The sequence below is a fragment of the Musca domestica genome, unplaced genomic scaffold, assembly GCF_030504385.1.
Source record: "Musca domestica strain aabys unplaced genomic scaffold, Musca_domestica.polishedcontigs.V.1.1 4, whole genome shotgun sequence".
NCBI classification, from domain to species: domain Eukaryota; kingdom Metazoa; phylum Arthropoda; class Insecta; order Diptera; family Muscidae; genus Musca; species Musca domestica.
This window is the reverse complement of record NW_026712328.1, coordinates 12,611,872-12,639,134: the sequence shown is the minus strand read 5'-3', so window position 1 is coordinate 12,639,134 and position 27,263 is coordinate 12,611,872. Positions and strand designations below refer to the sequence as shown.

The following is a 27,263-nucleotide window of genomic DNA, read 5'->3' as shown; positions in this document are numbered from 1 at the left end:
TCTAGGATGGTTGGTATTGAAAATGAGATATATCGGTCCACGTTCTGGTATAGTCCCCATATAACGGTACCTCCCGATATTCGGTATTTTGATGATTTATGCCACATTTTTTCACGGATTTGTCTGGAAATTTGTATTTGTAGGTCATAATGGGTCCCTGAGCGTGTGGCAAAACATTGCATGTGTAGGTCCACGTTGTGGTAGCCCCCATATAACGGTACCACCCGATATTCGGTAATTTGATGATTTTTGCCACGTTTTTCCACGGATTTGTCTGAAAATTAGTATTTGTTGGTCATAATGGGTTCCAGCTTCGGTGGTGAAACATTGCATGCATGGGTCCATGATTTGATATAGCCCCCATATAACGGTACCTCCCGATATTCGGTATTTTGATGGTTTTTGCCACATTTTTTCAATGATTTGTCTAAAAATTGGTATTTGTGGGTCACAATGGGTCCTAGTTCGTGTGGCGAAACATTGCAATTATAGGTCCACGTTTAGGTGCAGCCCCCATATAACGGTACCTCCCGATATTCGGCATTTTAATGGTTTTTGCCACATTTCTTCTAATGTTTCTTTTACCCTAAGGTGAGTAAAGTTTGACCGGTATTAAAAGTTTGGCCGGCCGAACTTAATGTTTTTTTACTTGTTTTTTCAGTAGGCAGGTTAAGTTCGTAAAGGTACTTCCGGATATTCGGTATTTTGATGATTTTAGCGACATTATTAACCGCAATTGTTTAAAATTTGATATTTGATGTTCCAAAAGGATAGTACAGCCTAAGACAGAAAAATTACTGTGCAGGTCCACGTCTTCGTATAGCCCCCATATAACGGTACCTCCCGATATACGATATTTTGATGATTTTAGCGACATTATTCACCGGAATTGTTTCAAATTTGGTATTTAAAGTTGGTAATGGATACTACAGCCTAAGACATAAAATTGTCTGCGCAGGTCCACGTCTTCGTATAACCCCCATATAACTCTACCTCCCTATATTCACTATTTTGATGATATTATATATATTCTATATATTCGATATTTTTAAAATTTAAACAGAATTTTTTAAGGATTTTATTTTTTGAAAATTTCCAAATTCATTCCAAATGGTGGAGGGTATTCAAAGTTTGACCCGGCCGAACTTACTGTTTTTTAACTTGTTCCTTTTAAGTATAGCCTCCCAATTATGGGTGCCTGCAGATTTTAAGTATTTTGATGCATTGAGAAACATTTTCCAATCATATAATTATTTTAGAGTTTCAGGTTTTTACGAAAATAGAAGAAAGTGAATAAGCAAACGTAAAATAAAAGCGGTTTCAATAGTTGGACCATGGTACCAAATATTTTGAAAGTATTCTCAGATATTACTACGTGGGGTCAATCGAAAAAAGGTTTAAAAACATAAACCCCGAAAATACAAAATTAAAAAGTTGGCGAATTCTATTAATTGAAGGATATCTTTAAAACTATGACTAAAAATCTAAGACTGCAAACTAAGGACAACCACTGTTGTAGCGTCGATAGAAAAAAAGGAGTTTCATAATAACCTTTCCTTGAACAGCATAGATAAGGCACCAGGAATCAGGTGCCTGAGTCTTCTCAAACCTTCTGTGTTCAGATTGCAACAATGGGCGTCCTCGACAGCAATGACAAGTCCGTCAGATCCGTTCAAAAATAGCAGTACCTGATATAGGACCCTGTCAAGAACTACGTTTTTTAACTACGGATATCTCTTGTGGCATGAGAAATAATACTGCGATTTTCTTCAAATTTCGTCCATCTCCATATTTGTACCAACATTAGATCTGGTGTGAATGTGGGATATAAGACCCCGCCAAATACTACAGTTTTTTTAATTGCGCATACAGGGTGAGATAAGAAACTGCAACAAAGTCAAATGCCATAATTTTTACATTTTTTTTAATTTTATTGAATGAATGCAAAAATGTCGGAAATAGCATCAAATTTTAGAATAAGTTCAAGTATAGAATTGTTTAAACTGGTCACCTTTGGCACGAATTTTGGCCATCAAACAACCAATGAAACCGTCACACGCTGCCCGAATGTTGCTCTGCGGTATTTTGGACCACTCCCGGCGAAGCGTTTGCTTGAAGTGATCGACACTTGGTATTTTTTAGTAACAACCTTGCTTTCCAAAATACTCCAGGCAAAATAATTCAACGGATTGGTATCCGGAGATGGTGGCCATTGTGCGCTGGAAATGATTCGAGGAACCTCATTTTCTAACCATTCTTGGGTGGCGCGTGCTGAGTGCGATGGTGCTGAGTCCTGTTGGAATGTCCATGGTCTGCGGCCACAATGTTTGCGTGCCCAAGGCTTTAATACACCCTCCAGAATATTTTTGCGATGATATTCGGCATTTTTCTGATGCCACGGTCGATTAATACGAGCGGAGAGCGACCATCGGCTTGGCGCTTGAGTTCTGGTGGCCAACCGAATTTTTAACTGATCTCTTTGGCAAGTAAACGATCATTTTCTTTGTTTACAAACTGCTGGACAACGAATGTTTTTTCATCGGAGAAAATCAAATTCTCTTTTGGGTCTATTTTCTTTAAGCTGTGGTGTAAGTTCTTGCACTTTTTGGAATCTCAATGGCTTTACCCCGAGCTCATTTTTCAATATTTGCCGAGTGGAATAAAGCGATATTTTCAGCTCACAACCCATTTTTCGGCCGTTTCTGCTGATGTTGCTGTTTTCTTCCATCCACTTGCTTGACGTCGGGTTACGCAACGAATATCACGGTAACAAGCGATGGTACGAGACACAAGAAATTTGTTCACATTTAAATGCTGGAGTGCTCTAACGATAGCCTTTCCAGCCAAATATAAAGAAATCACACTATCACCCTTGAATTCCATCACGAATATTTTTTTTCTGAAAAATTCTCACCAAAATGCTTTTGTACGCTTGTAAACAATATAATGAGCTGTCACTGCAATAATTTTAACAGCTGTCGGACGAAAGGCTAGAAATAACAACAGTCTGAAGTTGGTTGCAGTTTTGTCATCTCACCCTGTATCTCTATGTCATGAGAAATAATACTGAGATTTTCTTCAAATTTCGTTCATCGTTCATGTATATTCTTGTATTAACCACAGATCTTTTGTGAATGTGTAATAAGTACTTTCGCAAATTGCGAAATACAATCGCACATTCCCAACAATTTGTTTCAGAAATTGTTATAATGGGAAGTGTTGGTCCTTTTTGATACCTCCCCGTTTAAAATTCACGAGAATAATCTTATACATATTTCACATAAAAACGTAGGGGATTACCCGATACACCATTTGCAAGGAATTGCAAATTTTCAAAACAAAAAATACTATTAAATTAAAACAAGTAAAAAATGTAAGTTCGGCATGGCCGAACTTTGAATACCCTCCACCATTTGGAACGAATTTGGCAATTTTCAAAAAACCAATAGCCGTTAAATTTCTGTTAAAATCTAAAAAATACCGGATGTAGCCTTTATATTTGGGTCTATACGACGACGTGGACTTGCATAGGCAACTTTTATCATTAACCATTACAATATTCAAATGCGAAACTTGAAAAAAAAAAATCGGTGAATAATAAAACTAAGATCATCCAATTACCGAATATAGGGAGGTACAATTATATGGGGGATATACAAAAACGTGGACCTGCACAGACAATTTTCTTTCATAGGCTGTAGTATCCAAACGTGGACCATTTTCAATGCCAAAAGTCCTGCAGCTATAATATACATTTGAGTAAAATTTCATCAAATTTTCAAATTTCCATAGACGGCCCGACGGACAGACGGACGGACATCGCTAAATCGACATAGAATTTTATGCTGTTCAAAAATATATACTTTGTGGGGTTTAAAATGTACAATTCGAGGTGTTACAGGTGGAATTACAAACTGAATATGCTACTATGGTGGACGGTATAAAAATACGGAAAAAAGTTAGTTACCTCTATATGCAATTTGTTATTCAAATACAAAACTTTACATAATTCCTGTGAATATTGTCGCTAAAATAATAAAAATACCGAATATAAGGAGGTACCGTACGGGGTACCGATTAGGAACTTCAAATACGAAATTTATAATGACTCCGCTAAACAATGTTGCTAAAATCATAAAAATACCGAATATAGGGAGGTACCGTTATATGGGGGCTATACGAAGACGTGGACCTGTATAAGCAATTTACTCTCATCGGATGTAGTACCCATTAGGAACTTCAATTTAAAAATTTGAAACATTTCTGGTGAAAAGTGTGACACAAATCATCAAAATACCGAATATCTGGAAGTACAGATATAGGGGGCCTATACCAAGACGTGGAACAACATAGCTCGTTTTCAATACCAAAAGTTCTGCAGACCTAACACACATCTATGAAAAATTGTATCAACTTACTTCAGTCGTTCGGAAGCTAGAGTGACTTTCACAGACAGACGGACATCGCTTAATCGATGTGGAATTTAGTCAATTCGATAAGAATATACATACCTTATGAGGTCTAAAAGTTATATTTTGATGTATTACAAACAGAATGACAAATTTTAGTATACCCACCATATTATGGTAGAGGGTATAAAAAGGAAGACACACATATATCACATATAAAACGTGCTTATAGCCTTTTCACACTTAGATCAGAAGCAAACGTACAAAATATAAAAGTGTTACATTAATAAAAATGTATACGACCTGATATTAGTTCCTTCCTGAGAATAACTGAGAATTTTTATATTTGAAGTCGAAATTAGCAATCCTGCTTGAAAATATTTTCAATACCATCTGTTGTCTGTCATTAAATGCACAAGAGTTATGGCTTTGAGTAAATATTTGCATTGACTAACTACCCAACTCTTTACATAATTGAATACTTATAAATGTTTGATCCAACAACGCTCTAGTAAATTGCTTAATGACATTAGCTAATAAACATTGTTATATCGGCAATAAAATGAATTCCACCTTAGCTAAATTTATTTGCGTGTTTCTTTGAAAATGGGACACATCAAAATAAATCAAATCAATATTTGCATACACTTGTGTTCAAAAATATATTACGGATTTGAAAACTATGAACTGTGATTATGGCAAGATGCACAACTCGGATTGTACGTTTTCAACTTTTGATGTACGTCTTTTAGACCCTACAAAGTGGGTGTTTTTTTTTAAGCTATAGAAAAGACAAACAAACAGCAAAGAAATATGTACAAACGAATACATGAACTTTATAGAGTCTTCGACGGATACTTTTAGATGTTGCAAACGGAATGACAAAGTCATGCTACGCTTCATCTCATAATGTAGGGTATAACAAGTAATGAGATCCGACACGATTCAGACAGTGCTTTAGGAATTACAGTTGAACTATTTGTTAACTAGGTTTTAATATTCTATCCAGAACCATAATATGCCACATTAATTACACTGTGCGACATCAAAAATACACACTTGCTCCAATGTTCCAATTCTGGTTTGTGGAAGCCAACAACCACGTCACTTCAAAAATGTATTTTTTTAACGGTATATTTATAAATCCGAGTTTATTTTTTTTAAGATTTGTATCACAGTGTTATCTAATTTTATACATGACTGTACTATCTGACTACGTTTAGGTATGAGGTCGTGTTCAACATGGATTTGTTTGCCGCTTTCATTTGTAGAACATTGATGGTGAAATTTTGAACCACCCATCGAATCGAAGTCACTCAAACTTCGTCCATTATTACATGATGAGTTATGACATGAATCACTGCTACAAGTAGTTTATACCATTCGTCAAAAATTAGCGTAGCGTAGCGTGGTCTGATGTTTTTTTTTTTGTCTTTAAATCTAGCCCTCTAACAGTGATAGGAGATATTTCTTCTATTACTTGCACCACACAATGTACGAATGTATGTCCTTACAATTCTCTGACAATTGTTTCATACAGACGTTTTATTTCCGTTGAATTTTTTCCAAACATTCGAATTGCAATTTCGACAATGACATAGTCAAACATGTTTATTGTTTTACACAGATGTTGTTGAACTATTGGTAGTATTTCACGAGGATTTCGAGCGCATACTGCGTCCCGTTATGGAAAAGGAATGGTTGGAAAAGAGGCACTCCATAGAAGCATTGGACTATTTCCAGTTTTTCACAAAGGACCAGGTTACTTTCCATGGAAATATTGCAATGGTTGTAACACTTTCTATGTTGGCAGGTAATCGATGCATGTAAATTGGGTATCTTGCGACAATTCGAGCCACTGCAAACGATATACTATGAGGACGAGGGACATCTAGGTTATGTTTACTTTGTCCTCAGCGGCGAATGCATGATACTGCAGTGCCTGGAAGTTTTGGTAAGCTTAGATTGAGATGTGTTTTATAAATTAATTAGCTTGGTTCCATATTTTCTTTTAAAAGACTGCACAAAGGATCGGACATACATTTTACAAATTATCAGTTCAGAGGATGAAATGGTAAGTACTTTTAATTCAATATGCATTGTTATAACCTACGGCACGCCGTGGTACAGGGTATTATAAGAATTTTAACTTTTGTTGATTTTCATAACATAAATTATAGGGTAGGTTTATGCTTGTGGGGATTTTAAGACAATTCCATTGAAAAAGTGTGGCTAACATCATCAAAATACCGAATATCGGGGGGTACAGTTATATGGGGGATATACGATATCGTAGACATATATAGACAATTCTTTTTGAGGGGGTAAAATGCCCACAAGGGACTCCTTTTGTGGAATTTCAGACAATTCCATTGAGAAATGTGGATAAAATCATCAAAATACCAAATATCGGGGGTACCGTTATATGGGCGCTATACGATATGGTGGACCTATTTACATAATTCTCTGCCGAGGTATAAAGTACCCACAAGGAACTACTTGTGTGGATTTTCAGACAATTCCATTGAAAAAATTGGCTAAAATCATCAAAATACCGAATATCGGGGGTACCGTTATATGGGGGCTATACGATATCGTGGACCGATATAGGGCATCTTCGAACTTGACCTGCCTGCAGACAAAAGGGAGATTTGTGCAAAATTTTAGCTTCCTATCTTAATTCGTTTAGACTGTAGCGTGATTATAGCAGACGGACGGACAGGGCTAAATCGTCTTAGAATTTTACGCTGATCAAGAATATACATACTTTGTTGGGTCTAAAATGATTATTTCGGTGAGTTACAAACGGAATGACGAACTTAATATACCCTCCATACTTTTTTTGGTGGAGGGTATAAAAATCGACTTTTAAACTGAAATAATTGGCGTAATCGGTTGGAAGATGCATTTGAAGTCTTTACAATATCACAAAGTGAGCGGTACAGTTATATGAGGTCTATTACGAGCCATTTTCGGCCACTGCGACGCAGGTTTCGATCAAGTCGCTTCTTTACTTTCCGAACCATTTCTGCTGATGTTGCTGTTTTCTTCCGTCCACTTCCTTGACATCGGGCTACGCTACCAGTATCATGGTAACGAGCGATGGTACGAGACATAAAACATTTATTTACATTAAAATGCTGGAGTGCTCTAACGATAGCCACTTGTGGGTTTCCAGCCAAATATAAAGAAATCGCACTATCACGCTTGGATTCCGTCACGAATAACATTTCTTCTGGAAAATTCCCACCAAAAAGCTTTTGTACGCTTGTAAACAATGAGCTGTCACTGGAATAATTTTAACATCTGTCAGACGAGTGGTTTGAATTTGGTTGCAGTTTTTTCATTTCCACCTGTTCGACTGTCCATATATTTTTATACCCTCTACCATAGTATGGAGGGTATATTAAGTTTGTCATTCCGTTTGTAACAACTCGAAATATACATTTTATTATTATTTTAGTTTTTAGTATTCTTGATCAGCATAAAATTGTATGTCGATTTAGCGATGTCCGTCCGGCTATCCGTCTGTGGAAATCACTCTAGCTTCCGAAGGAAATGAAGTAGATTGATAAAATGTTACTCAAATGTATATTATGTCTGAAGGACATTGAAAATGGACTATGTAGGTTTACGTTTTGCTATAGCCCTTATATAACGGTACCTCCCGATATTTGGTATTTTGATGATTTTAGCTACATTATTCACAGAAATTGTTTCAAATTTGGTATTTGAAGTTCGTAATGAATACTACAGCCTGTGACAGAAAATTGTCTATGCAGGTCCACGTCTTCTTACAGCCCCTATACAACGGTACCTCCCTATATTTGGTATTTTAATGATTTAAGCGACACATCCTAATAGATACTCCAGTCTATGACAGAAATTGCATATACTGGTCTACGTCTTCATATATTTGGTATTATATATATAACATCCTTAAATATTGTAACATCCTTAAATATTCGTCGTAGACCCCATATATGTATATATATATATATATATATATATATATATATATATATATATATATATATATATATATATATATATATATATATATATATATATATATATATATATATATATATATATGGGGTCTATGACGAATATTTAAGGATTTCTCTGAAAATTGGTAGTTGTAGGTCATAATGGGTCCCACTTCGTGTGGTGATTTTTGACACATTTCTTCGCGGTTTTGTGTAGAAATTGGTATTTGTTGGTCTTAATGGGTTCTAGCTCTTTTGCGAAACACTGCATGTATAGGTCCACGTTTTCGTATAGTCCCATACAGCCGTATTTCCCTATATTCGATATTTTCCCATGAATATGTATCAAAATTGTAATATGTGGGTCATAATGGGCTCTAATGTTTCCTTTACGGCCGAACTTAATGTTTTTTACTTGTTATTATTAGCATGTAGTTTTCAACGCAAATTGTTATGAAAATTTGCAAGTTGCTTTCAATTGGTGGAGAGTATACAGGTTTTTTACTTGCTATAATTCGAACTTCAGCTGTGTGAAAGCGTGCTCTTCAATTTTGTGAACAAAAAATCGTTAAACATAGCTGATGAGGTACCGGCTTCTCCGTACACCACAAGGTCAGGCTATTATGTCTTTGTGCATTTGTTTGTAAAATGGAAAAGGAAGCGAGATAGACCCATAGTTACTTTTGAGGATCTATATAGAACCATTTTCTGAGTTGATTTATGCATGTCAGTCCGTCTGTCTATGTATTCTTGTGAACAAAATGCAGGTCGCATTTATTATCCAATTGAGATAAAATTTCCCAACCACCATTTGTTTGGCCCAAGGACGAACCCTATTGAAATTGGAGATAATCGGTAAAAATTTAGATATATATTATGTGATGTGATATATTAACATTTTCATTTTGACTTTTGAAATGTACAATAGTAATGTTTTATTTTGCTTGATTTTTTTCCATTTTGACTTACTTTTTTTTCTAATGTACATTTGTAGTGTTTTTTATATTTTATTTGTGAATTCGAATATTAATACCAATTTATTTAATTGACTTGATTTCTTGAGAAGTGAAATTGGTGGCGGGTTACATGGAAGTGTAGTACCGAATTATGTGGTGGCGAAACGGAATAGATGATATAGAAATAATTTAACGCGATCACACCAAAGTTAAAAGAAAATTACTTTTTCAAAATCGCTAAAAAATCACGAAAAAGAGATCTCATTGCAAAAATTCTCAAATCGGGCAAATATCGAAAAAAAATTTCAATGGAATTGAATTTGAAATAAAAGTGCATTCTATTGACAAAATTTGTAAGGATCTTTAAACAGTTGCTGTAAAAAATCAGCGAACAAGTTTAAGATTTTTTCAATTTGTTATTCTTCTTTTCTCAATTTTTTTTTTTCAATTGAATTCAGTGGATTTTGTGAACAAAATAAAGAATAATTTTTCACTATATACAATTTTTCACCAAAAAAATGAAATAAGTGCGAAATAGGATGTTAACTGACATCTACCTTTCAACTCCAGGGCCTACATCGTGGTTCAGCTGGAAGATGCGCACACATTGAAGCAAACAAAAATGACCGGAAAAGACTAATAGGGGTCATTTCAAAGCGTGGACCTACTTCTTTCATGTGACAATAATCCGTCCAATGAGAGCTCAGAATGCAAATTTTTTTGGGAGTAGAATCAGTAAAATACTAAATATAAAGCGTGCAAAGTAGTAGAGCGAATGGGACTTTTAGTAAGAAGGGATTTCTATCTTTCCAGAAATTCTTCCCGAACATTCAAGATACCTTAAATCGATTTAAGCTATTTTTGGGGTCTTCGCCACTTTCTTCTATTTTTGGCCCTTATTTAACATCTTTGTTTCTAAGGGGGTAGAAAACCTCTTCGCATAAAATTTTCGGAGTAGGGCCCATTTTGGTTTTAACCACATTCATCAATTGATTTGGCTAAAAAATTGTATTTATGCTACCCTGGGGTAAGGAACTATCATACAGATTATTGCCACAAAAAATTGTATTTATGCTACCCAGGGGTAAGGATCCATCATACAGATAATTGCCACATAGAAGTTTATTTAAGTAAAGTCCCCACATTGGAGTATCCCCAAGTCCACTTTCACATCTAATGTGTGGTCAGAAAAGAAAATTTTGTATTCTATTGAAGAGAATATTGGTTGGGAACGTAGATTTGGGATGTACGTCTATATGAAATAAACTCCGAAATGTCAATATGGGTGCTGTTGAGAATAGAAACACGACCGTTTCGTCTGTGTGTTATTTCAATTCTGATTTTATTTAAGAAATATGTTCCTTACGTACTACTGAAACTAATCTAACTTAACCTAGTCGCAGCCACACAATTGTTCTTATCTATTCTAATATTGAATGGAGAACATTGCAGGGCTGCTTGTAATTTCATTCAAGTGGTCTTGTGCATTTACTGAGCGCATCGATATCTGTGCCTGTGGGTCGTAATCTTTATTATCTCACACATTATCGTATGCGTCAGCGCACAAGATCACTGAATTCTTCATATGTGATATTTTATGGCGGCTGGGAAATATTTAACTTTAGACCATTTATTTTTTATTGCTACATTTTCCCAGCGCCTCAATCACACTCAAAAGTATGTACAAAGTATTTTGTACAGGTGCACCGATTTGAATAATTTTTTGTACAAACATTCGTCATACCCCGAGTTAGGTTTTTAAAGAAAAAAATATTGACCACGCCTACTTTTACGCCCACTATTTTTATTTATCTAAAATCCTTATATTTGCCAAATTAATGAAGATATCGGTTTGAGAATTATTACACGAGATACTGTTGGCTTTCCATCCAACCGTAAGTATTTATTTAGGGGCTGAGGAACGCGCCTACTTTTAAATCTGTCTCTCTATACGTAAAAGAAAGTTATGTAAGTTACTACGCTTATAACATAAAGACCGTTGGTCTGATTTTAACGATTCAGACAAATTCGGAATTGCCTCTTGGCAAAAAAGCATAAAATTCAAAAAAATCGCGTAAAAATGTGAGATTTTGAACATTTTCATTTTGACTTTTAAAATGTACAATAGTAATGCTTTATTTTGCATGATTTTTTTTTTTAATTTTGACTTACTATTTTCGAATGTACATTTGTAGTGTTTTTTTTTTTTTTTTTTTTTTTTGGAATTTTAATATGATGTGTAGTTTTTGTGGGTAGTATAAAGCGACAACGGATAAAACTGTTATTTATAGATTTTATGTATTTATTGGGTAATATGTATAATATCATTTCAGAAGAGATTAAGATATGAAAATTCTAAAATCGGGAAAAATCGAAAATTTTTCAATAAAATCGAATTTCAAAATAATAGTACATTCTACAGACAAACTTCATAAGGACCTTTAAAAATTTTTTCAATCCTTTCTTTTTTCTATATTGAAGTGTACATTTCTTATTGTTTTCTGAATGAATAATATTAAAAATGAAATGAGTGTGTAATACGATATTAAATGGCGATCTTTCATGTATAAAATTGGCATTTAGCTTTCAACTCCAGGACCTTCAGCTGGAAGATGCGAACACATTTATACAAACAAAAATGACCGAAAAAGCGTTATGGGGTTCACTTCAAAAAGTGGACCTGTTTCTTTCATATGACAATAATTCGTCCAATGAGAACTCAAAATGCAAAATACATTGGGACTGCAATCCGTGAAATACCGACTATAAAGGACGCAAAATAGTAGAGCGAATTCCTTCCAGAAAATTTTTGCAAACATTCAAGATACTTTTAATCGCTGTGGCAGGTCATGATATGGGTCATAACCCCCGATAACGGAACAACCCGATTTCAAGTATATTCTACATTTTAACCATATTTTTCGTACTAATTTTATCTTATGTTGATAATTTAAAAAAAACCATCCTTGCAAGAAATGATCACGTTTTAGTATCACCATCATATGATTTAAGGTATTTTCGGGGTCTTGGTCACTTTTTCCATTTTTTTGGCCCTTATTTGACATCTTTGTTTCTAAGGGGGAAGAAAACCTCTTCTCATAATTTATTTTTTTATATTTATTTTTCGGAAAAGGGTCCATCTTAGTCTTGAGGCTACATTGGGTAAAAAACCCTGAGGTAGAAAACAATCTTCAGATAATTATCCACATATGCATTTATTTAAGTATAGTCCCCACATTAGGATATCCCCAAGTCCACTTTTCCAACCAATGTTTGGTCACAAAAGAAAATTTGGTATTCTATTGAATTTGTAACCCCCAAGAGAATATTGGTTGGGAACGTAGATTTGGGATGTACGTCTATATGAAATAAACTCCGAAATGTCAATCTGGGACTTATTCAGTCGGAAATTGTGGCAGAAACATGAAAAAAAATACGAAATTAGAAAGTAACACGAGACCGAACATTTCTTTAATCGTCATTGAATTACACTACGATGAAAAATGTGGACTTTATTGGATTTCCATCGCACAATTTAAATGCCCAAAAGAGTATTTCTTTGGCTATTCTGACAACATTCTACCTTCAAGTATGAGGTGAACAAAACTAAATACCAAGCAGTACGGGATTTTAAACGTTGGAAATACAAATTCGAAATTATAGATCATTTGAATGAAAATGTTAAGCTTTTTACAACAATAAATTTTTTTTTTTCTGTTGCGAAAATAAAATTTTCACATTGGGCTATTATAGATGTTCTTTATCATAAAGGTATTTAACACAAAAATTAATTTCTATTTAGTCATGGAGAATGAAAATTCTGCCGCTTACATAAGTCAGATCTGTGATTTATTATGCTTTAAAAAATACGCATTAAAACTAAAAGTACGCAGACCGGGCCATCCGGCCGGCCCATAATTTAAGTCTTTAATGCTATTATATCATCCACCTTGTAACATCACTAAATGTTCGTCATAGACCCCATTAAATATGCATATATATTCATAATCAGCATAAAACTCTAAGTCGATTTGTCCGTCTGTATGTCTGTTTGTTTAAATTACGATACGGCCCACATTATTTGACGTATAGCGTCAAAATGTAGCTGAAAAATTTGTAATGTGTATAGGATGGTTGGTATTGAAAATGGTCTATCGGTTCACGTTTTGGTATACTCCCATATAACGGTATCTCTCGAAATTCGGTATTTTGATGATTTTTGCCACATTTCTCCTCGGATTTGTCTAACACATATAACGATACCTACCTATATTGGGTATGTTGATAATCCACACATTTACGCGTATAATTGTTTCAAATTTGGTATTTTAGAAGGAGACAATCCTTGAAGTATAAAATTGTCCACAGAGCTTCCCGTTTTGGTATGGCCCCATATAACGGCCTCATTCACTTTATGTTTTTTTGGTAAGTTAACTGCATTATCCAAACAGTCTTACTGGTATATGAAGTTTAAAGTGAAACACGCTTGAATTTAGATACTTTTATATAAAAATGTTTCCTTTACCCTCACATGGATGATAGTAATAATTCTGCCCGGCCGAACTTCATTTGTTTTACTTGTTTTTAAAGTAATATGAATTATTTGCCATTGAAATTGCGCGTTGGAGACCCCATAATTTCCATATCTTTTATCATAGTATAATTCAAAGACGATGATGGTTATACAAAACGTGATCAGTTTTTGCATGGATGGTTTCTTGCCAAATTACCAACATTTGCCGAAAATAGTATGAAAATATGATTAAAATGTAAGATATACTTGAAATCGGGTTGTATCCTTATCCGTGAGTTATGGCCCATATCATGAACTGCAAAAGTGATTTAAGGTATCGTGAAAGTTTAGGAAGAATTTCTGAAAGAATAGAAATCCTTTTCCCTTTATATTCGGTATTTCACTGATTGCAGTCCCAATGAATTTTGCATATTGAGTTCTCATTGAACGGATTATTGTCATGTGATAGAAGTAGGTAGGTCCACGTGTTGAAATGAGCCCCATAACGTTTTGTTGGTTATTTTTATACCCTACACCACAAGGTGGTCAGGGTATTATGTCTTTGTGCATTTGTTTGTAAAAGGCAAAAGGAAACGAGATAGACCCATAGTTCCTTTTGATGATCTGCATAGAATCACATTCTGAGTCGATTTATGCATGTCCGTCCGTCTGTCCATGTATTTTTGTAAACAAAGTACAGTTCGCATTTATTGCCCTATCCAGATGAAATTTTGCACAAATCATTTGTGTGGCCTAAGGACGAACCCTATTGAAATCGGTCAAAATTTAGATATAGCTCCCATATATATCTTCGACCGATTTGCCTTTTATTGTGCACCAAACGTATAATGTCAGTCCGAATAGTATGGAATTTTGCACGTACGATCAGATTGGACCTGAAAATGAGTATGCCAAATTTGATCGAAATCGGTTCGGATATAGCTATAGCTCCTAAATATATTGTTCATCCGATTTGTTATTTTTGTCCTCCCCAGCCGTAATATGCACTCTGTAACAACAATATTTGGGGAAATATTTCAAATATAGCTCAGAAATACATTTGCTAAATTTTATCGAGATCCCTTCAGATTTGGATACAGCTGCCATATATAACTTCGTCCGATTTACCTTTGATTGTGCACCAAACGTCTAATATTTGCCCAAATTGGATGAAATTTCGCACTTACGACCGAAACTAGAAGCTAGTGTGTCAAATTTGGTGAAGATCGATATAGCTATAGCTCCCATATATACTGTTCATCCGATTTGTCATATTTGTCACCCACAGCCGTAATATGCACTCCGTAACAACGATATTCAGAGAAATATATCAAATACGGCTCAGAAATATATTGGCCAAATTGTATCGAGATCGGTTCCGATTTGTATATAGCTCCCATATATATTTTTATCCGATTTCAAATTAATTGTGCACCAAATGGGCAATACAAGTCCGAATTTAAAAGATACAAATGCATCGGCATATTTAGTCCTTTGAACTTTAAATTATAATTATAATTATAGCGTGCATGATTAAATTCTCCCATAAAAACTTTTAATTGTTATGTGGAGCTCTACTTAATTAGCAAAGTGGTGTAGGGTATCATAAAGTCGGCCCCGCCCGACGTTAAGACTTTCTTTAATGGTTGTTTATTTAAATGTGTTCGCATCTTCCAGCTGAAGCACGATGTAGATCCTGGAGTTGAAAGCTAAATGCCAATTTCAGACATGAAAGATCGCCATTTAACATCTTATTGCGTACTATTTCATTTTTGATATTATTCATTCAGAATTCAAAACAATAACAAATGTACACTTCTAAATAGTTTTTGAATTGAAAAAATTTCACGCCAAAAGGATTTTTTCTTCTATATTTTTATTGGCATATTTTACGCAATTTTTTTTGAAAGATTCCATTCCGAAGTCGTATGAATTGTGAAAATCCGTCAAAACGTTCTTGAGTTATAAGCATAGTAACTAATAAACAAATTGAAAACAAATCTTCAACTTATTCGCTGGTGTTTTACAGCCAATATTTAAAGGTCCTTGGTTAGGGCTATATAATAATAACTATCTTTCCTGAGATAAATAGCTGATCTTTTAAATTAATTTAAAACAATTTCGTCGAAAAATAATGACTATACAAAAACGTGGACTTGTATAGAAAGTTTTCTGTCAGAGTTTGAAGTATCCATTAAGATCTTCTAATGTGAAGTTTTAATCGATTCTAGTCTATAATGTCGCTAAAATCAACAAAATACCCAATATTGAGATGTAGCGTTATATGGGGCTATACGAAAGCGTGGACCGGCATGACCCATTTACGAACTTAACCTGTGCAAAATGTTAGCCTTCTATCTCAATTCGTTCGAAAGTTAGCGTTATTACAACAGACAGACGGACACACCTCAATCGACTTAGAATTTTACGCTGATCAAGAATATATATATACTTTGTTGGGTCTGACATGAGTATTTCGAGAATTTACAAACGTAATGACAAAGTTAATATACCCTCCATAGTGTAATGGAGGATATAAAAACATTTACACCACCATTAGGAAGGGACTTGCCAAATTTCAAAAGATTCGATTGAAAAAATGCCGCTAATATTTTTAAAATACCGTATTCTGCCGTAGAAAACCCTGTCCATTGCGAACTCCAAATACCAATTTTGAGATAATTGCACTGAAAAATTTCAAATATCGGGAGGTACTATATGGTGGATTTACGAAGATGTTAACCTGCATTTCCGTAGAAAAATGTGTCATAAAATCTTAAAAATAACTCATCACATAAATTTCATTTTCAATACTTATAAATTCAACGGACCTAAGATACATTTGATGCAATTATGTCCTCATACTTTATTCCGCTCGGAAGATGGGTAATATCAGTCTATTCCCTGGAAAAAATTGATAGTTGGTTATAAAAACATGCATATTTTAAAGCAAAGGGAATATACGATTTCATTCAAACTTGGCATATCGCAATATTTTTCTTTAAGCTTCGAACGTCTTAACATCAGGGTGTAAAAACCAGCGTCCATTGAAATTAACTTTGGCCGTACAGTGCAACTGCTATTAAATATTGGCAAAAATAGCAAAAGATCAGCTATTTATCTCAGGAAAGATAGTTATTATTATATAGCCCTAACCAAGGACCTTTAAATATTGGCTGTAAAACACCAGCGAACCAGTTGAAGATTTTTTTTCAATTTGTTTAATAGTTACTATGCTTATAACTCAAGAACGTTTTGACGGATTTTCACAATTCATACGACTTCGGAATGGAATCTTTCAAAAAAATTGCGTAAAATATGCCAATAAAAATATAGAAGAAAAAATCCTTTTGGCGTGAAATTTTTTCAATTCAAAAACTATTTAGAAGTGTACATTTGTTATTGTTTTGAATTCTGAATGAATAATATCAAAAATGAAATAGTACGCAATAAGATGTTAAATGGCGATCTTTCATGTCTGAAATTGGCATTTAGCTTTCAACTCCAGGATCTACATCGTGCTTCAGCTGGAAGATGCGAACACATTTAAATAAACAACCATTAAAGAAAGTCTTAACGTCGGGCGGGGCCGACTTTATGATACCCTACACCACTTTGCTAATTAAGTAGAGCTCCACATAACAATTAAAAGTTTTTATGGGAGAATTTAATCATACACGCTATAATTATAATTATAATTATAATTATAATTTAAAGTTCAAAGGACTAAATATGCCGATGCATTTGTATCTTTTAAATTCGGACTTGTATTGCCCATTTGGTGCACAATTTATTTGAAATCGGATAAAAATATATATGGGAGCTATATACAAATCGGAACCGATCTCGATAAAATTTGGCAAAGATATTTCTGAGCTGTATTTGATATATTTCTCTGAATATCGTTGTTATGGAGTGCATATTACGGCTGTGGGTGACAAATATGACAAATCGGATGAACAGTATATATGGGAGCTATAGCTATATCGATCTTCACCAAATTTGACACACTAGCTTCTAGTTTCGGTCGTAAGTGTGAAATTTCATCCAATTTGTGCAAATATAGGCGTTTGGTGCACAATCAAAGGTAAATCGGACGAAGTTATATATGGCAGCTGTATCCAAATCTGAACGGATCTCGATAAAATTTAGCAAATGTATTTCTGAGCTATATTTGAAATATTTCCCCAAATATTGCTGCATAGTGCATATTACGGCTGGGGAGGAAAAAAATAACAAATCGGATGAACAATATATTTAGGAGCTATAGCTATATCTGAACCGATTTCGATCAAATTTGGCATACTTATTTTCAGGTCCAATCTGATCGTACGTGCAAAATTCCATACTATTCGGACTGACATTATACGTTTGGTGCACAATGGAATGGAAATGGAATATATATATATATATATATATATATATATATATATATATATATACATATATACATATATATATATATATATATATATATATATATATATATATATATATATATATATATATATATATATATATATAAATATATATCTATATATATATATATATATATATATATATATATATATATATATATATATATATATATTCCATTTCACTTATTGCGGTTTTCCTTGTTTTGTGGTTTATTGTTGTATTCGTTTCTACTTCTTTTTTAGAGTGCACAATCAAATTTATGACGAATGATGGACTTGTTGCATATACACATGTATATATGTTTTTTGGAGTTTTCGTCGTCAGAATCGATAATAATTTCTAAATTGAATTTAACTATCATAAATAAGGAGTCATCGCTTTATAAAAGTTATGTACCCTATAAAGTATGTTAAAAAGTATAAATCTTTGTCGATTAAATTATGTCCGTGAGCCCCTCCGTTCTCTATTTGCAATTGCGATAGAGCTCACCAAATGTAATATGCGTCTTTCAGACTTAGCAGATATTATTCTTAGGATTAATGGTGTTACAAAAGGTATATATTTGTTATCATTATGAGGGCTATATCTACCCTCATATAATATTACCTCCTAATATTCGTGAACTAAATGTGCTCAAATGTGGCATTTTATGATTTCAGTACACTTAAGTCTAGTCCTTTAATACTGATATCCCATATAACCTGTCGATTTGAGGTATTTTGAAGGTCTCAAAACATTTTTGAGGTTATAAAACATTTGTTAAAAAATTACGAAAAGTCTACTTTATGATACATTTATACAATATTCCTAGGAAGTTAGAATATATACGCTTTGTTTAGGTATAATAATACCGCTAAACATTCGTCATTTTGTATGTTTTTGTTATAATTTCTACCGAATTAACTGTATTTTGGCATTTAACGTTTTCAGTATTGTGAAATCAATACCGGCAATAACTGTTTACTATTTAACTTACTATTGTTCCCCATTATGCATAGCCCCAATTTAAAAGTACGTTGAGATTTTAAATGTTTTGATGCTTTGAGAAGTATTTTCAAAATTTTATGAATATATGCAAAATTTCTCGATTTTGTTCTCGACAATTCTATACAAAATTCCTTATCAAAATAGAATATTCAAGTTTTTCACTTTTGCAATTTTTCTAGAGGCTTTTCTCAAAATTTTCATTCATGAAAACGTTTCCACTACAATTACAAATAACCAAAAGAAAATTTGAGTCAAATCGGCCAAGCAGTTCTCAACTTATGTGTTGCTATTTATTTTTTAAATTCTATACATATACATTTAAAGAGGTATGTGTGGCCAGTTCATCTGACCCCAACCAGATACCTAGGGTTAGGGGGAGAGTCAAGAGTACGTCATATACTAACTATGGAACAAATATCTTCATTATTTTGGCAAATATAAGGATTTTAGGTAAATCGAAAAAATGAGCGTAAAAGTAGGCGTGGTGACTTTTTCTTTGCATAAAAATCAAAATCGGGGTAGGACGAACATTTAAAAAAATATTCAAAACCGTCTAGCCGTTCTTAGCTGATTCGATTGCCAATGAACAACAATTGATATTTAAATATATAGATTAAAAAAGTAGTCGTGGTCAGTTCCTCTGCCCCAAATAAATACTTAGAGTTGGATGGAAAGTCAACAGTATCTCTTGTAATAATTTTCAAACCGATATCTTCATTATTTTGGCAAATATAAGGATTTTAGATAAATCGAAAGAGTGGGCGTAAAAATAGGCGTGGTCAATATTTTTTCTTTAAAAACATAACTCGGGGTATGACCAACGTTTGTACAAAAAATTATGCAAATCTGTCCAGACGTTCTCAACTGATTCCATTACCAGCGACAATTGATTTTTATACCCCCACCTTGGAAAGGAGGGTATATTAACTTTGTCATTCCGTTTGTAACATCTTTAAATATTCGTCGTAGACCCCATAAAGTATATAGATTCATAATCAGCACAAAATTCTAAGTCGATTTCATGACGTCCGTCTGTCTGTTGAAATCACGATACAGCCCACATTATGTGACGTAGAGCGCCAAAATTTAGCAGAGAAATTTGTATTGTGTCTAGGATGGTTGGTATTGAAAATGATAAATATCGGTCTACGTTCTGGTATAGTCCCCATATAACGGTACCTCCCGATATTCGGTATTTTGATGATTGATATTCACCGGAATTGTTTCAACTGTGGTATCTGAAGTTCGAAATGGATACTACAGAATATGACAATGGCTAATGACAAACAATGCCTATGCAGGTCCAATATAATATAAGGATTTTATTTTCTGAAAATTTCCAAATTCGTTCCAAATGGTGGAGGGTATTCAAAGTTCGGCCCGGCCGAACTTATTGCTTTTTAACTTGTTGATTTTTGAATTATAGTCAGCTTGAAAGACCTATATATTTTTCAAAGTTATGGCTTCCAACTAAGATCAGCTTAACAGTTTTTGTTACCTTTCCATCCATTTCTTTCAAATATAATGTACAATATTTCAGATAAATTAATGAAATAGACACTTGACGCACTACTAAGATGATTGGTATTGAAATGTCCCCAATGCAGTAATCCCTATTGTAAAAAGTCAACATTGTTCAATTGGACATTGGTGCTATAAATTGATATCGGTGGATATTATTCTGAAGTTCCTAATACAAATTGTCGAACTAAATTAGCTGTAATGTAGTATTTATAAGTCCCAATGATTAGAATTTGTCGACGCCACAGCTTCCCCAAGTAACCTCTAAAAATGGGTACATAAATATATGTAGCTATGTATTTCTCTTCCTTTTGTAAAATATGATGATATTTCATATGTTTCACACTGATCTTAATACCAAAATGCACAACTCTCACTCCTCTCCCGCTCTGGGTACCAGATATAGTACCACATGGTACTTACAGTGTGAGATGAAAAAACTGCAATCAACTTCAAACTGCTGTCATTTCTAAGCCATTCGTCTGACAGCTGTTAAAATTATTCCAGTGACAGCTCATTATATTGTTTATATTGTGCGCATAATGGTCCCCAAAAACTCCGAATACCAATCCGTTGGACTATTGTGTATGGAGTATTTTGAAATACCAAAGTATCGATTGCCTCAAGCAAGCGCTTCACCGGGAATGGACCAAAATACCGCGGAGCAACAAACGGGTAGCGTGTGACGGTTTCATTGGCCGTTTGAAGGCCATAATTCGTGACCAAAGGTGACTAATTCGAACAAATCTAAATTTATTCTAAAATTTGAAATTTAAAAAAAAATGTAAAAATTATGGCGTTTGTTGCAGTTTTTTATCTCACCCTGTATATGTTATAGATCACATTTGGAAATCGACTAAAGCTATACACTCACAGTGACTCTAATATCAACATGTATATATCCAACTATGTTCCTACACTTCCTACCGAACTACGTACATTTACACTACGTTCACTCTCTCTTCCCTGTCTAACCAACAGTTACCCCCTCAACAATATTCATAAGTTCAACTCTATTCCTAAATCTAATCCTATATCTAATTTAGTACCTTTTAGCACTATTGGGCCATTTTATATAAAGGGTTTCCAAATTCACCTCCTTAACTTAAAGCTAAACAGTTATATATTCACCCAAAACCATGTTGTACCACATTTCGTAGCAAAATATTGCCTCTATCCATTTACATAATATGAAATCGTACCAAATTTATTGCATTTTAGAACTTTTGGTGAAAGCTATTGTTCGAATTTTCAAAAATCCTTTGCTTATACATAATATCAAGGAACCTCAACACTTTGCTCAATTTCTTCCCCAAAGACCAAATTTAGTACACTTTATTACTTATTGATATTTTAGTGCGTATTTCCACAATCATCTTCAAATCTCAATCTCACGCATCAACATTATTATCGGTCTACCAAATAACAAATTTAATACAATTTATTACATTTTATAACAACTCCACACATCAGTAGTGACCTCTATGCCAACATATCAAATGTTTTCTCCATACGTTCACCCAAAACCAAATTGCAACAAACTTAGTACAGTTCTTACGCTTAGTACTCATTTCCAAATTTACCTCTTTATATTAGCTAAATTTTCTAAACTTAATTCTTATACCAAATACAAATTTAATTAATTGTGGTACATTTATATTCGAACACTTATAATTCAAATTTCAAAAAAGCCTTTGGTTCGTTTATTCTGTACTACATCGGCTCCAGCTCAGTCCGTTTACCCAAACACCGATTGTACCAAATTTAAAACAATTCATCAAAATTAAATAGAGTTCGGGAACAGTAACTACAATAACAGGGCGGTATTTGCTATGCTAATAAAACTTTATGCAACTCAACTAATTTTAGCAAAAACTTGTATTAGTGAATTGATATATAGCTTTTACAATTCATCAAAATTCCAAATATAAGAGGTATAATAATATGGGGGCTACGCGAAAATGTGGACCTGTTTAGATCATTTTCTACCTGAGAAGATGATAGCTATTGTCAACACCACATACAACAATTTGAAATAATTCCTTTGAACAATTATGAAAATACTGAATATTGGTAAGATTCTTCATATGTGGGCGATTATTTGCCATAGCAGATGGTACCCATTACGAACTCCACATAAGAAATTAAAGACGATTCCAGTCAGTATTTTACATTTGTGAGGCCTTAAGTGAATTCTTCGTGGGGTGGAATGTATAAAAAGGTGTAAGTTTGCACGTTTTTGACTTCAAACACGGTAAGTTTTGTATCAATCTTAGATCGTCAGCGAAATGTGAGATAAAATACCAGCAATCAATTGCCATAATTTTAACATTTTTTTTTAATTTGATTAAATGAAAGCAAAAAATGTCGGAAAAAGCAACAAATTTTAAAATAAGTTTAGATTTGTTCGAATTGGTTACCTTTAACACGAATTATGATCTTCAAACGTCCAATGAAACCGTCACATGCTGCCCGTATTTTGGACCATTCCCGGCGAAACGCTTGCTTGAGGTAATCGACACTTTGGTATTTTTTGTATCAACCTTGCTTTCCAAAATATCCCAGACACAATAGTCCAACGGAAGCGAGGAACCTCATTTTGTAATCATTCTTGGGTGGCGCGTGCTGAGTGCGATGGTGCTGAGTTCTGTTGGAATGTCCAAGGCCTGCGGCCAAAATGTTTGCGTGCCCAAGGCTTTAATACACCCTCCATCTGATCTGATGCCACGGTCGATTAATACGAGCGGAGAGAGCGGTCGAATGTTTTATCATCGGAGAAAACCAAATTCGGCTGTTCACAACTTTCGGCAAAGCGAAGCAACTCTTTAGTTCTTTTGAGTCTATGTACTTGCACTTTTTGGAACTTCAATGGCTATACCCTGAGCTAATTTTTCAATATTTGTTGAACGGAATATTTCGATATGTTTAGCACACTAGCCAATTTTCGGCCACTGCGACGCGGGGTTCGATCAAGTCGCTTCTTTACTTTCGAACTATTTTTGCTGATGTTGCTGTTTTCTTTCGTCTACTTCTTCGATGTCGGGCTACTCTACCAGTATCACGAAAATGAGCGATGGCACGAGACACAAAAGATTTATTCACATTTAAATTCTGGAGTGCTCTAACGATATTTACTTGTGATTTTCCAGCCAAATATAAAGAAATCACACTATCACGTTTGAATTCCATCACGAATAACATGTACGCTTGTAAACAATATAATAAGATGTCACTGGAATAATTTTAACAGCTATATGGACAATTATTTGCCGTAGCAGATGATACCCATTACGAACTCCACTTAAGAAATTTAAGACAATTCCAGTCAGTATTTTACATCGTTCCTAAGCTAGTGTGATTTCCACAGAAGGACGGATGTTGCTAAATTGACATAGAATTTACATTTTGTGAGGTCTTAAGTGGATTCTTCGTAGGGTGGAATGTGTAAAAAGGTGTAGGTTTGCACGTTTTTGACTTCACACATATAAATTTTTGTATTAAATATATATCATCAGAGGATGTGACTATTATATGTCTATACGCTCCGGCCGGTCCCCCATAAAGTCAACATTTTCAATAAAAATAATTTTTATATTAGCATATATAAGTTATAAATTTACACCTGTCCGTGCGCAATACCAAATTAAGTATTATGCGCTTACAATTTACCGTCTTTTGGATCTTATTTATTTAAAATTTTATGTAAAAATAATATTATATTAAAATTATAGTAATTGATCTAAAAAAACATTTGGAAACATATTCGAGAGAAAATGCACATACCAAACGACTCTCCGCACTAATCTAAAACATTTTATACTTTCCAGTAGACTTTGACTTTTGAACCGACAGAGATATGCTATTTTTTATGAAAATGGCTATTTAACTTAAAGGTTTTGAAATAATCATACATTTCTTTGTACATAAATTTCTTCTTTTCAGAAATCGGGCTATGTCAAGAAAAAGCACTTTATTGATGTTGGATCCATAACATTCGGAGGAATATTCGGACTTGGCGAAAAAAGTGAACGTCGCGTTATAATGGCACGGACAACTGTACAATGTCTAATGATACCCAGATTTTGGCTTTTTGAAAAAATGCAAAATCCCGGCAATGTATGGCAACGCAGGCGTTTTTATCTGGATTCAACTATTCCATCCCGGCAATCGCTATTCACCGATTTTGTATGTACGCGTCAATGGAAGAAATTCAAAAGCAATACAATTCAGAGCAATTTAGTTCATGCCTCCGTTTCAAATCCAACCCGCATACAAGATGTTCCCATAATTTGCCAAATAATTGAAGACAACATTTAGTCTGTACTTGTTGATACAATTTCAATCGAAATTCAAAATTAAGTCGTTTTAAACAGATAGATTTCAGTTACATCTTTAGAAAATTTTAATAAAAGCCGAATTCGAATTGAGTCTATTATTTGTGCCAGAGGAAGAAATTTCATCGACATTAAATAGAGTTTATGAACAGTGCAGGGTGAGATGAAAAAACTGCAACCAACTTCAGACTGCTGTCATTTCTAAGCCACTCTTTCGACAGCTGTTAAAATTATTCCAGTGACAGCTCATTATATTGTTTACAAGCGTACAGGAGCATTTTTGGTGAGAATTTTCCAGTAAAAAAGTTATTCGTAATGGAATTCAAGCGGTTTCGTTATATTTGGCAGGAAAGCCACAAGTGGCTCCCGTTAGAGCACTCCAGCATTTAAATGTGAATAAATCGTTTGTGTCTCGTACCATCGCTCGTAACCTGATACTGGTAGCGTAGTCCGACGTCAAGGAATTGGACTGAACAAAACAGCAACATCAGCAGAAATGGTTCGAAGGGTAAAGAAGCGATTTGATCGAAACCCGCGTCGCAGTGGTCTAAAAATGGCTCCTGAGCTGAACATATCGCAATATTCCATTCGGCAAGTGTTTAAAAATAAGGTCGGAGTTAAAGCCATTGATATTCCAAAAAATCCAAGAACTTACCCCGTAACAGAAAGAAAATAGACTCAAAAGAGCTAAAGAGTTGCTTCGCTTGGCTGAAAGTGGTGAACTGTCGAATTTGGTTTTCTCCGATGAGAAAACATTCGTTGTCCAGCAGTTTTTAAACAAACAAAATTATCGTGTTTACTTGACAAAGAAGTCAGCTGAAAATATACACCTTCGGTTGGCCACCATAACTCAAGCGCCGGCCATGGTGATGGTGTGGGCCGCCATAACAGCCGATGATCGCTCTACGCTCGTATTGATCGATCGTGGCATCAGAATAAATGCCGAATAGTATCGCGAAAATATTCTGGAGGGTGTATTAACGCCTTGGGCACGCAGACATTTTGGCCACAGACCTTGGACATTCCAACTGGACTCAGCACGCGCCACCCAAGAATGGTTACAAAATGAGGTTCCTCTCTTCATTTCCAGCGCACAACATCCACCAAAATCTCCGGATACCAATCCGTTGGACTTTTGTGTCTGGAGCAAGCAAGCATTTCGCCGGGAAGGGGACAAAATACCGCAGAGCAACATTCGGGCACCGTGTGACGTTTAAATGCCATAATTTGTGCTAGGTTGTATCTGGAACTAAGTAACATCGTTGTACAGTGCATTTTACAACTTCGAGGGACTTAAATATCAAATCGGATGAAACATATATAAAGGAAGTTATCGCTATATCCGATTTTCACAAATATTGAAACACTGGCTTATACTCTGGCTTATATACTGGCTTATTTTGGCCGCATGTGGCAAACTCCATCGTACTTGGATCAACATTACAGTTGTCGCACAATAAAACTGAAGCCATACGAACACAAATATTGGGGCTGTATTTAAACTCGGACCGATTATCGCCGATTTCAAGAAGGTTCGGCTTTGAGCCTAACAAATGCTATCAGTGCTTTGTTTACAAAAATACATGGACGGGGATGCATACAAAAATACATAAATAGACTCAGAATGTGAATGTGACCATCAGAAAGAGCTATGGGTCTATCTCGTTTCCTTCTGTATGTTACAAACAAATGCACAAAGACATAATACACTTTACCACAAAGTTGTGTAGGGTATAAACTCGTATCACAACATGTCAAAGGGCCAAATTTTCGTAATAGCATTCCTTTACTTACTCATGAAAACTTTCAAACCATTCGATTTGCAACTTCTAGGTATATCTAAAATTTGCAAAACTACTCGCTATCGAGTTCAAGACTATCGCATAATAACATCAGGATGCGTATGGCTTTTATGGTTTTTCACTCATTTCATTACATTGCAATTCTAATTTTCTTTATTTAAATTCTATTAATTTTCTTTTCCAGTACTTGCAAGAATCTGCTAGTTTTGCAATTTCTATACGCAATTTCATACGGTACAGCAACTATGACCCGATACTCACGAAATTCAAAATGGAGGTGGGGATAGGGTCATAATAGAAGCCTATCGTTTTTGGAGATGATCGCAAAATATT

General features: G+C 34.4%; 1 protein-coding gene across 1 annotated transcript in view; it reads left to right on the top strand.

Annotated features, from left to right (window-relative positions):
- LOC131804180 (uncharacterized) overlaps window positions 1–26,356 on the top strand; it is a 40,888-nt gene extending 14,532 nt beyond the window's left edge. The window contains 5 exon segments of the mRNA XM_059126665.1: window positions 6,037–6,170; window positions 6,223–6,363; window positions 6,428–6,466; window positions 6,469–6,483; window positions 24,737–26,356. Of these exon segments, the coding sequence (XP_058982648.1) occupies window positions 6,037–6,170; window positions 6,223–6,363; window positions 6,428–6,466; window positions 6,469–6,483; window positions 24,737–25,111 (704 nt within the window). The 3' untranslated portion in view covers window positions 25,112–26,356.
- Window positions 26,357–27,263: the final 907 nt, after the last annotated feature.